The sequence below is a fragment of the Nuphar pumila genome, chromosome 6 (assembly GCF_984573655.1).
Source record: "Nuphar pumila chromosome 6, dmNupPumi1.hap1.1, whole genome shotgun sequence".
Classification (NCBI taxonomy): Eukaryota; Viridiplantae; Streptophyta; class Magnoliopsida; order Nymphaeales; family Nymphaeaceae; genus Nuphar; species Nuphar pumila.
The window spans coordinates 96159644-96172957 of NC_143254.1; the positions used below are offsets into that span (position 1 = coordinate 96159644).

At 37.4% G+C, this 13314-nt stretch overlaps 1 protein-coding gene across 1 annotated transcript; it reads right to left on the reverse strand.

The window, feature by feature from the left end:
- Positions 1-7098: 7098 nt before the first annotated feature.
- LOC149835290 (mediator of RNA polymerase II transcription subunit, putative (DUF3511)) lies at positions 7099-7536 on the reverse strand. The gene has a single exon (XM_090010490.1). It carries the CDS (start codon positions 7507-7509, stop codon positions 7267-7269), a length of 243 nt encoding a protein of 80 aa, XP_089866616.1. The 5' UTR covers positions 7510-7536; the 3' UTR covers positions 7099-7266.
- Positions 7537-13314: the final 5778 nt, after the last annotated feature.

Genomic DNA, 13314 nt, shown 5'->3' on the forward strand with positions numbered 1-13314 from the left:
TGCAAAAAAAAATCAAATTGTTTTGACCCGCATTGGTAAGAGCCGCACAGGAAAATCAGATTCTGGGGCTAAATGCTCGTTTCGGCTCATAAAATAGGCTGTACAAGCCAAGTTGCTAAACGTGCCAAACAAGCAAGCTCAAGCCATTCGAGCTCGGCTTTGTTTAAGGTCAGTCCAGCTTGAGCCCATGACAAGCCTGGCCACTCGAGCTCAACTCGTTTAGGGTCGAGGTCACGTGACAAGCTGAGCCAAGCCGAGCACGAAAACAAGCCAGATGAGCTGAACACTGGCTCGTATATTGCAGTAAGTTCCACGGATAATTTTTTGACAAACATTGTTCGTCATGAAAATGGAACACAAGACCTTTTGGCTATAAGTTTTCATGAAAGCCAAATTGGAGGGATGCAAATGGGTCGGATCCCTGTTTCATCTTGGATCTGGATCTGACTCCCCATGCATTTAGTTGTTCTAGATCCGACCCATGAACATCGTTTATACACATATAGTTTCTAACAAGCCTATGCGAATTGAACCGAATCGAACGCCCATTGTTGATGTTCTGCTCAGTATGCTGAAATGAGTTCGTCACATGGGTAACCCATCAAGAGGCCAGGCTGGGCTAAGGGCTAACATCATGTCTAGGCCCAACTTGCTTAGGCTGGATCAGTTCCAGGTTTGTGTCCTAATGGTTAAAACTAGTCCAAAGTTAATTAATGGGAAAATGACCGTGTACAACAAAAACAAGGTGTTTCCCGAAATGCTGTACCGGATGTCCAAATTCACAAATTTCTGATTTTAAAAGGACTTTTTTACCATTCACATGAGCAAATTTTTTTTTCAGATATGTGAACTTCCTCCCAAATATGAAAATATGTGATTTTTCTCTCAAACATATATTTTTTCTCCTAAATATGTAGATTTTCTTTAAAATATGAGAATATTAGAAAAAAAAGGAGGTTTGCACATGTGCAATAACATTCGCAAATGTGAGAGTATTTAGTAAAAAAAGATTCACGCATTTTGGATGCATTCCCAACAAGATATATATATATATAGAGAAACAAAGAGGAAATGAGTCTATGCTGAAACACGTTAAATAGGTTTTACTGCTCTTCCAGTGTTTTTCCAGTTTCTACCCCCATATATGTGTTGAGCATGGTCGATTTACGAGGAATCCACACTTGGATCATGTGTTTTCCATGAAAAAAAATAATATTTGGTACCTTAAAAATTTACAAAGATTTTGGACCACTTATAAAAACCCACCCATGTGTCAGAATTGAACACTCAAGAGCTGATCCCTATAAAATCAGTTATATAGATTACATCAGTACGGTAAAAATTTAAAAATAAAATGAAAAACACCTGAAAAACTTATTTGGCATGGCCCCATTACTCTCTCTCTCTCTCTCTATATATATATATATATATATAGAGAGAGAGAGAGAGAGAGAGCTTTTGAAGCAGTGCTAGAGGCTTTAGAGGCACTTTTGAAGCATCAAGAATTTTTTACCTTTAACAACACTTTGCAAATACATGGTAAGTCTTTTTGCTTCGTAACATTTGCAAACATGAGCTGCAAAAGTCTCATAAATATGTGAACCTTCTTTTACTAAAATCGCATAATGGGCACAAACAAGATGTTCGCAAATGTGCAAGGACATTCGCATGTGAAGGTTAGGACATTTACAAATGTGAGTATTTAGTTTAAAAAGTTGCACATATTTTGTGGACCTTTGCAACTCATGGTTCCAAATGTCTCCAAAATGTGTGAGTTTTCATTTTAATAAAATCACATAAGCCGCATAGGCAGAGGACATTCATAAGTACGTGTTTATATGTCTTATTTTGTTGTATTTTTATGATGAATATTACATGTTTAAGATAACATTTATATATTTGAAAGAAAATATATTTAAGAAAAAATTTACATATTTATAAAAAAAAATTATATATTTAAAATGAAATTCACATATTCTCATATTAAAGAAAAATTCGCATATTCTTATATTTAGGATGAAGTTCATATATAGAGAGGTAATTCGCTTGTGTAAAGGGTAAAAAAGTCATTTTAAAGTTAAAATTTTGTAAAATTTGGACATCGAGCCGATTTTGAAAATTGTAGGGCATTTGAGTAAACAAGTCATTTTTGCCATATTGTCCGGATAATTAATTGGGTAAAGCCCCTTTATTCTTTAAAATATGTGTTCCTATTTTTATCTGATATTGATCATCTCTGATTTGGATCTCAAACCTGAACTAATCAAGCCCTACAGGATCAAAGATTATCTAACTGGACCTACTTTGGTGGGTACAAACTGGGGCTGGGACACGACATTGGTTTGAATAGGACTCAGGTCAGGCCCCCAAGTGCCAAATGATCCCAGAGAAATTTAAACCCGGTGGACACTTCCTATTTTTTGAGCTCGAGCCTAGCTCGGCCCAGGTAATGTCGGAGCCAAGTACCAAAAACCCTTCCCAGTGTTTTTTTTATTACCCGAAGAAACCGTGTTTGGGATCAAAGACCTGATCAGGCTGGCTCAGCCTACGATCATCATCCCAAAAGCGCAAAACTCCAAGACAAGGACTCATGTTCATATCAGGCAAATTAGATAATAAAGTCTAACTAATCAAGTATATTCAATAAATAGTTCAAGATTAAGGCCTAATTATTTGATGAGAAGTTTTACAGCCACGGCTTGCACATGAATTTAGAGCGAAAGAAAACACTCATTTTGTTGGTGAGTGGATGTGTAGGATTAAGGTAAACTTAATATACAGGGTTAGCTTACGTGGGTCAGCTCAAGGAGTTCAAGTTCATGGATGTCAAGCGCACTGGGTGCATGTCCCTTGCCTTAACGCTGAAGCAGTAGGCTCCCTAATGGATAAGGGGGGTGGCTCAAGGGTTTTAATGACTTGGGTTTGGGACATATGGCCCCCAAACCTCGCCACCTGAACCAGAATTTTTATAAAAAAATAAATAAGATTTTTTTTTTCGATAGAAAAAACCGGGGTTAGGCAGACTCCTACCAGTTGTACAACCATATCATTGAGATTCGAACTTGCAACCTCCCAACACAAGGTGACAGGCACTATCTGCTCCTGCCAGACAAGTGGATCCCCCCGTTGGTAAAAGTAAAATAAGATGCTTTTCGAGGGTATCAATAGCCATTTTACTTTTCTCAATCTCTAAACCATAGTTACCAAAAGCTTCTCACTACCTGGGGAAGCGGCTTTGAAAGCGGGATACTTCTAGTTTTCCCGAAAAGAAGAGAAGCTTTGGAGGGCTCACTTTTGAAATATGGGAAACCCCGTTTCTCCCTCGTTTCCAAATCGATTTTCTCTCATTTCCTTAACGTTTTTCTCTCGCTTTTTCTCGCTTCCCACTGGCCTCCCCCTTACTTCCTAAAGTTCTCATATTAAAAAACTAATTACTTTTTTACAAGCTTGTATCATTTTATACTTGTTTCATGTTTGCTTTCTCTCACATTTTATAGTGCTTCCTATGCATTTCCTTTGTGTTGGCAAAATTGCTTACTGTATCTTGTTTCCTGCTTTTGCTTCACGCATCGCTTCTTGTATCCATTTTGTTTTCTGGTAACTATGCTCCAAACTCCTATTCCTATATATTGATTGCTTTTAATTGCAACCATAAACTCAATGTTATTCTTTTTATATTAATATTTATGGAAACAGTTACCAGAAAACTCCCTAATCGAGTTAGCTGATTAGTATCAAATTGGCCCGAATAGATTCAAGAAACCCTTAAAATTTTAGCTTATTTAACCTAAATTTATCTGGAATATAGAAACCATAGAATCATCCGATTCGGGATGCATTGGAGCACTTTAATTCTTTTGATTTGTATGATTTCTTTTCAAATTTTAAAAAGACAAGGCCCATTCGATTTGATCTGATTTGATTCAAAACTGGATCATCTGATTTGATTCCGGCCTGATTATGCCTGTGTCTGGTCGAATCAGCCCATTACAGGGAGGCAGAAATCTACTGACTCAAACCAGATTATGCCCATGATCTGGTCGAATCGGCCCAATACAGGGAGATGGAAAATGGGCTGATTCAGGTCCGATTATGCATGTGCTCGGTCAATCAGCCAAATATAGGGAGAATGGGGCCTGAATCTGCTCCCATCTCTCTCTCTCTCTCTCTGACAATTTTTTTTTTTTTTGAAAGGCAAGCTGGGGTTAATTAGGCAGACCCCTACCCGTTATACAATGATACAATTGGGATTTGAACTTGCAATGTCCCAACATAAGGTGATGTGCACTATCTGCTCCTACCAAACAAGCCCCCCCCCCCCCCCTCTCTCTTACCATGGATGCCCCTTTTAGGGTTTCTGTGAGATGACCCACAAACCTTAAAAGATCAGGTGCAATATGATTGCATAAACATTTGGGAATTAAGCACACCCCCTGTCAGTTGTGGGGCCAAGGCCTGATGGAGGGTGATCAGGTGCTTAATGTACAAAATTTGTTTCATGTGATTGCACCCGATCGGGAACTTCCCACAAACATATTCAAGAATGACTGACTGGTATTGAATCGACCCGAATCGAGCCAACTCAACCCCGATCCACCTCGAGTCCAGTAGCATCATCCAGATTAGGGTTGATTGGTGTTGAGTTGGCCATTTTCTTTAAAATGTTTTACAATTTGTTGATCTTAACTCTATCTCTAATACTCCACAGGTGTAATTGGGCATAGGTTTGGGTCAGGTTGCCCGTATAGAACTAGGCGCAAAACTCTCTTCCTTTTGGAGATAAATAGCCTAGACCGAGCCACGGAATATCCTTGTTTATGCAAGACTGACTAGAAGTGGAGAGCACTTATCCGGTCATCTTGTATATAACGTTATAATTATCAAACCCCGCCCCACATCTCGATATATTAAAAAATGATGGATTTTAAAATCAACATCAAACTTTTAAAAATCTAGAATTATCAAAATCTCATGCATAGTGCAAGATCTTATATTTGCAACACATCTAACGAGTACACATGATATTAGAGCATTGGGATTCAGACTTCATTTACACGCTTGCAGAAGCCAATGGGGAAAAGGGATAAACACCGATATTTTATAAATATCATGATTTTATCATGATATTTCTAAAAGCCCATAATGTACCAAAAATGTAATATTTTCAAACGATCACTTACTTTGAAAATATCATATTTCATCGCAATATTACTTTTTGTAGAAATTTTGTTCACATTTTTTATATTATATACACATTATATTTTTATACGTACAATATTTTTCACAATTTTCTGGAGAAAAACTAAGCTCTTTAAAATATTGAAAGAGTTTTTTTATTTCTTGTGTTTTTCCAAGAACGAAATTATGCTGTCAACATGTTGGATATATATCTCACCCATTTGAGCATTTACACGGTCCGATACTGACAACATATATTAGTAGGTTGTCTTTGGATTGGCGTTCAAGACAGATCGGGTCAAGCATATTAGTGCCAAGACCCAAGCTTGTGTGCAGTCCACATATTTTGTCAAACCAAATATTTGAATTTAAAAAAAAAAGTGCCTATAATTAGGACTGGGAAATGAACCCAGCAGCTCGCAGCTCGGCTCGGTTCAGCTCGCCCCACGCTCGTTCATTTTCGTCAAATGAGCTTGGCGAGAGGAGCTGTGAGAAGTTCCTATGATGTAAGTGAGCCAAGTATGAACAATGGGTGTTCATCTCGGCTCGGCTCATCTGGGCTCGTAAGAACATGGGGAATATGACAACAAAATTTGTGTTTGGGTAAGTGGTTAGGTTGTTTGGCATGTGATACCGAGGTCGCTTCTTCGAAATCTTGTCATTGGTAATCCTTTTGAATGCATTAAATATTTTAACCCCAGAGAGCTCGGGTTCGGCTAGCCAAGACCCGAGACTGAGCCCTAGCCCTAGCTAGGTCAACTGGTAGACGAGCCAAGCCTGAACAAGCTGTGTTCGGCTCGTTTACCAGCCTGTGTGGCCCTTTTCTGGCCACCCACCCTTTATGTTGGTATGTCAACTTCTGCTGTCAATCAAGCAAATCTTCAGTGATGAGTCACTAGAATATGAGAAGTGGAAATATGAAAACTAGAGTATGAATTAGGCTTTTTTAAAATTTTTTTTTTTTTTTTTGCAAATCTGATCGTGCAGATGTGTTCATCATAGGTCATTCGCTAGGACTCGACTGTTGAATCAAGCTTTTTCGAAAAGAAATCATGACTTTTTAGATGCTTGATATTTGCTAAAACTCTACACGATGAGATCACATATGTATGGTCGGAGAAAAAAAAAAACTATGAAAATCTCGGTTCACATTCTAGTTCTCATATTTCCAGTTGGCATATTCTAGTGGCCCCTTCAGTGATATCGTGCAGATGGATATGCTTTTAAATGTGAAGGTAACAAGGCAATAAAGGTTGCAACTTGCAACTCATCGACATCACCAAACTCTAGTGTTTGGGAGACAGGATTCCCAAGTCGCATTCACATTTCTGATAAATCCTAGCATTTCCAAACAACCATACAAATATGTAGGAACTGCAATTCCTGGTGAAATGGGAATTTATGGTGTGGGGATTCTACTCAACTAATAAAAAACTCTTAGTATGGCATGTATCTGCTTAAATGGAGTTCATGAACTCGGTAATGTTTAGCATGATCACTAATATTGCCCTTGCTGTAGAAAACATGGATGCTTGTGAATTTAGCCTTGTGTTAAATGATGCCAACCAAACCATAAGTTGCAGTAACCACTGAGGTTGTACCCATGTGGTAAGCGGGGTCCTGTGTCAAGCTGAAGGCCCAGGATCGAATCCCTCTGCCACGTGGGGCGGCTGTTGTTGTAGTAGTTGTCTGCCTAACCCCAGCTTGCCTTTCAAAAAAAAAAGTTGCAGTAGAATATTCTTTTCCTGATTTGTTAATATTTTTTAATTTATCAATGCAAATATAAATCAGACATGCTCTTCAACTTGTACCAAAATGATTTGTCATAAACCAGAGAGATCTAGAGAGAGAGAGAGAGAGAGAGAGCAGCTTGGTTTTATGAAGGTTAATTATTATCTAAATCAGACATGGCCTTCAACTTGTACAGAGGATTTAAAGGTCCCAAACGAGAGAGAGAGAGAGAGAGAGAGAGTATTTACAAAGACCTTGATGACTATACTTATATGTAACAGTGCCCTCTTCAAACCAACAAAGTGTTCACAAAATGGAGACCCCTTCCTTTAATGGTACAGCTGTGACTTGGAGCACTCAAATCCCATATTTGATCTCTGTGTACTTGCTCTTGATCCACCTGAAACTGCTCTTCACAGAAGACTTGATCTTACCTTCCGTGGTAAAGATATTGTAGGCAGCCACCCTCTTCTTCCTCTTCATTTCCGGATCCTCCCTGCTGCTGGGCCCATTGAAACTGTAAGCCTTTGATCTGTCTTCATCATACCCAAGGCTTTCTGAGAAAGAAGAGTACTCTGGAAATGATCTGCACTTCTCCATTACAGACTCCCAAGATTAATGTTTTAAGACAACCCACAACCCCTTGCCTCGTGCACAAAGATGAAGTTATATATGGGGTATAGCATGCTCTTAAATGAAGCAGATGTAGGCTTGGAATGTGACCATCACCAAGAGACAACCAATGGAGACCCACGTGTGATGTTGGGGACACCTTCACTGACTGGCCCCATCATCATCTGGGGTCCAGGTTCAGGGAAAGGATGTAGGCAAAATTGTGGGGTTCACGTGGTGGTGGACCCCACTTGTATATAGTGCAATCCTACCACTGACTTGGTCCATTAAAAAAAACCATAGTTGCATATGATGTTTGCTTATTTTGAACTCGTAAATGTGTTTATCATTACTCATTTAGTAAAAAAAAAAACATGCTTTAAGTTAAATTGATCTAATGATAAAGCTTGAATCTTTTTTTTATCAAGTTTTCACGCAACAAGAGTCGATAAATTTTTTTTATCTAAAAACAGGTAAAAAAATGAAAAATGCCTTATCTAATACATGTTTTCTGATCAATAAACTGCAAAAAAATAAACACCTGAGTTGGGTCTATGTGGGAATTCCATTCTATGCAAGTTAGGGCATTATCAAACAGAATTGATCTGCCTGTTCAGAACATTTTGTCATACCTATAAAAGAATCTGTGGGCTTTTCACTATAGTCTTGGTTATAGTTGCTAGTTAACATCACCACTGGATATGCAACCAAAGTTGGCAGCTGACACACCTCCCTTTTTTCTCATCATGCTTAGGACAGATCATCAAGCATTATCTCTAGTCTATCTGCAAGTGGAGATGGTGGAGATCTGACTTTCAAGATGGCCTATCCTTGTGTAGAAGATTCCAAGATTGAAAGTGTGAAGGCATTAAGCAAAAGTGGGCCATGTTTTAGCTTTTTCTCTTTATGGCTATTGGTCGTATCAATAGTTTATCTTGAGATTTTATTAACTGTAACGAGCGAATTGGGCATCACTTACTTTTCAATAAACCGATGTGGTTGTAGGCATATTTTCTTTATAAAGGATAAAGAAAGGTATAAGAGAGAAGATGCAACAACATAGAAAAATGTTGAAATAAGTAGGTTCAATGTTTTCGCTATTTTATAAAACATTGAGAAAATGAGTTACCAAAAAACTTATGGAAAATACTATGCTTACCAGAAAAACTCATCATTAAGAATGTGCTTACCAAAAAAAAAACTCGTTAGAAATACTGTGCTTAAAAAAAAACTCAACATTAAAAATGTGCTTACCGAAAAACTCACTGTCGATGAATATGAAAAACTCAATGACGATGATCAATCACCAAAAATAGTTATCGAAAAGTCGTCGCTTCTTTTTGTAGAAGATCAAGAAAGTTGACACCACAAAGAAACCCTAGAATATGAAAAAAATAGTTATAAGGTGCGGACAATCGCTTTTTATACACCAAAAGATTTGCATTTATTTTGGTAAAAAAATAACAAACATGAAAGAACATCACACATTTAGATATGCAGTCTTATCGTGAAAAACCACAAACATGAACAATTATATATGTGATCTTCTTATAAAATATGTGATTTTACTTTGTTATTTACAAAATTACAATTAAAAGAGGTTCGCATAAGTTATATTTGTTTGCTTTGTGAGGAATGCAAAAAACAAGGTGTGAATATACATTTAAGTAAAAGTTCAAGAAAGACGATTTACATTGTATCCATCGATTTACTAAGGTATTTGCGAATTTACGATCATAAAGAGATTCACAAAACTTATTTTTGGGCACTTTGTGAAGACTGCTAAAAAATTGGCATGAACATACATTTAAGTGACGATTAAAGAAAAGAGAAGGAGGTTCATAGGTTTTCCATGACTTTCATGTAAAATATATAATTTTACTAAGGTATTTGTGATTTTACAATTAATAGAGAAGACCGTATAAATAACATAATTTGTTGTGCCTATCTTGAGGACTACAAAAAGAATATTTGTGAATATGAAATTTAAGTGAGGTTAAACCGAATTGACCGGAATCATTTAAAAGCTAACTTGCAACCTCTTGCTCATTCTACAAGCCTGTTTTTAGAACACTGAACCCCAGCCTGTTAAAGGCATTGATTAGACTGGTTTTTATTGAGAATCTCAAAGTGCACAAGCATTATTCATTTTAAAACACAACGATTAGGGGTGCAAACGGTTTGGATTTCTCATAACAAAATATATAGAGTCTGATTGAATAGGATCCAGAACAGCCAAAATTTGTGAAACCCTAATTCCACTCAAGATCTACTTTTCATTAGAAACCATCATTAAGAAGCTCCAGCAATCATAGTGAAAAGTAGTTGGATCTAGGCTAAATCTGATAACCGGATCTTGGAGTTGCACTGTCTTGGCTGAAAGGTCTTAGTTCTGAGGCTAACCTCCAAATGTGATGGACCCATCTGGCTCCTTTCTTTGAAATAGTGATGTAGATTGAGAGTTGGTATTTGTATTTTTTAATTGGATATTTATATTGGATCCATATATATTTGATCCATGTTCAGCACCAGGAAACTTATCACAATTAAAAAATTTATCATAATTAGGAACCTTACTAGAATTAAGCTTAAACCTATCGGAATTAGGAGCCCTCAAATAGATGAGATGAGGAAACTAGAGATTTTGTTTTTTATAAGACGTCATGGAATGATTTCTGATTTTTGCTATTTCTTGTTACTTCTCAACTTTCTAGATAATACGAGTTTCAGTTATTTCTTGACATTTTAGTCTCCTAATTGGGTTTGTGAGCTTCAGGAGCGATCTTCTGGGCATCTGTTTCAAATGTTCACCTTTCTTCCTGTAACATATCAAACAACCATTGGTCTCTGGTAGCTGAGGTGAGACTTGAGAGTTGAGAGTTTATGTGTTTAGTTAAGGCATGGTCAAAAGACCTTGGCCATGCCCGAAGGGGGGGTTGGCGTAGTGGGGTGGGGCCTTGTTTGTTAGACAGGCAGTCAAGGTTTGATTCTCATGAGTGTCGCCACTCTGCACAAGCCAATGCATAGCATAGGCCCTGGGGTAAGGGTCCTAGCATCAGAGTTTTACTCTGCCAGCACAACGACCTTAGGTATGACAGACTGAGCCAGCACAACTAGGTCTTCGTGCTTGGTGCAGTTTTTTTGGGTTATAAATTAGAAAAAGAAATGACCTTGGTCGTGGTGGTTTGCCAACTAGTGGCTTAGATAGGAGTTTATGTTACTCCAACCTTGTGACAAAACATCATTTAAGAAAAGAGATCTCAAGCCTAGAAGCACATTCTTAAGATCGCTATCTTTAGAACTTCAATCGCTTCAATCCGAAAATTTCGAAGATGCGAAAAAGAGTTTGTTGCGACTGAGTTCTCAGGATACAACTAGGCTTGAACCTCAAGAGAGTCATTGCTTCGCAAGAACAGATGATCTCTACCACACTTGATCTCTGCAAGCCAAATCGAGAAGAAAGGAAGAAGAAGACTGGAGAGTCAGAAAATACTTGTCTTTCCAAAAGACGAAAATAGAAGATATTTATAGACTTTTAGAAAAGACAAAACGTTTTGCGATAAATGAGATTAATGGCAATAAACCTGACGGTTTGAACATAGGATGAAAAGGTACCTGAACGATCACCCACCTTTAATTGTCAATCAAAAGCCTTCAAAACCATCCAACAGTCACAATGCACCATAAACCCGATATACATGCATCTTAAAGCCTTTCAAACGGTCAAATAATCTGAAACCGAAAAAATAAAACGGTTGCACCTGATATGCACCTCGCATCGCTGCGAGCGTGCAAAGTATAAAGTGCAACGTCCGCAAGCTACTCAAAGACACAAGGCTTACCAAAGTAAAGAATAGAGAATATAGCCTGTATTTAAACCACTAGAAAAACTGATTTCTCTTTCATATGGTACTAAACTTTTTAAAGCACTTTTGATGGAAAGAAAAACACCAATTTAAAAACTTTTCTAACAGTTTATGTGTTTGGTAAAGGAAATGAGACCATCTCCTCTTGTATTGGCACCGAATCCAAAGATTTGGCAGCTGCCACTGACTGCCAGTTTCCAAACAAAGCTTAAAATTCAGTAAATTACAAAATGAAACCCAGATTTTTTCATCCATAATGTCATAGAGATGAAGAAAAGAATTTGCAGGCGTCAGACCTTCGCTGGTGACTCCTTGAGGGCAAAGGGTGTGCCACAAGTTTACACCAACGCGAAAGTGACTGTGAGTAGTGCATGCATACCCAGCACAACTAGGTCTTTGATCTTGAGCTGGTTTTCACGTTTCTCATGAAAAGAAAAAACCAGGGAGGTAAAAGTTGAGACCCTGAATCTTAAACCAACACCATGACAGCATTTGAATGATGAAAGAAAAAAAATCAATGTACATATCAATTGCTTCTCTTTAGGGAGGCTGATGGACCCGATTTGGCAAGCCTATCAGACAATCAGTATAAGTCCAAATTCAGTGAAGCCCCTGTTTTCACATTCAAATCCAGTCAACATTAGAAATCCTATCACAAAAGTGGATCTCTCTGCCCTACCATGTCTGGATCTGATTATGCTATACCTGACATTAAGCAATCCAGCAAGATCCCAAATCTGACCACTTTATATCTCCACTTTTTCTCGTCTCTCTATAATAATGATAACATATTAGATTTAAGCTCCCCGGATCGGCGGTATTGCAAAACCTTGTGCTTTTCTTTAGGCTCTGTTTGAGAGCCAGTGTTGGAGGGATTTGCAAGGAGTGTGAGAAAATAAAAAAAACTTGACTTCAAGGAAAATGGATTTCAAAGGAGTTGTGGATTCTTTTTATTGTTTGGAAGCATAAATAATTTCTTCAATAATTCAGGCTTTCAACTTTTCCTTATTTCTTATCATGTTTGGAAGACAATTTAGTCTAATGTGAAATTTCACTGGAAAAAATCCAATCAGATTTCATACATAAAAAAAATTAGGTCCGGTGCAAATCTACTAGATGCAGTCACCTTTAATAAAAAAAAATCCCAAAAAAATAGTAATAAATGCATAGGTGCGAGTTAAAGTATCAATCTCAATCATGCTAAAATAATCAATCAAAAAAATAAAAATATAATAAAATCTACAAAAGACTAACTAGGGTGAGTATGGCCACCTTTATTTAGACGAGATAAAACTCTTGAAAATGTTGACAAAAAAGGAATGCAAAAAAAATCCTGCTTATATTATAGGAAATGTGACGTCAAAATATCTTGATAATATATAATATCTTCAGTAATAACAAGGGCATGTTGTTTAAAATTAATGGTAATAATTGAAAAGTCTTTATATATTTTACTTGTAATACCTTTTTCTACCCTTCCACTTGCACAGTCCCATTTGGATGTATAAGGCTACGTGCATGCATATTCATTTGTGCTCTATGATATTGACATTAAAAAAGCAAAGCATGAAACGTTAAAGCTGTTTTGTAAAATATACTTTTTTTTAAGTTAGGTTGTACACAAACTAGCCCAAGACATGTCAAGCACCAACTGGAATACAACTGCCTGAATCCTTATTCTATAAGGGAGTTGTAAATACCTTATTCTATAAGGCTTTACGGAGATTCATGCCTCCCTCCATTTCCTTCTCCCAAACAGCTTTTAACTTTCCTTGGAGTGGTCCAGGTCAGATAAGTGTGTCTCTAACACCATCCCACCTCCTCTGATGCCCTTCTTCCAAACACAGCCTTATGTTCTTTTTTTTCTTTGTGCTTTGTGGCATGGCTAGTTCATGCATCTTCTGGCCACCGCCAAGAGAAAGCACAA

Excerpts from the sequence above, each read along its gene's own strand:
- LOC149835290 (XM_090010490.1), bottom strand. The coding sequence starts at position 7,509 with ATGGAGAAGTGCAGATCATTTCCAGAGTACTCTTCTTTCTCAGAAAGC.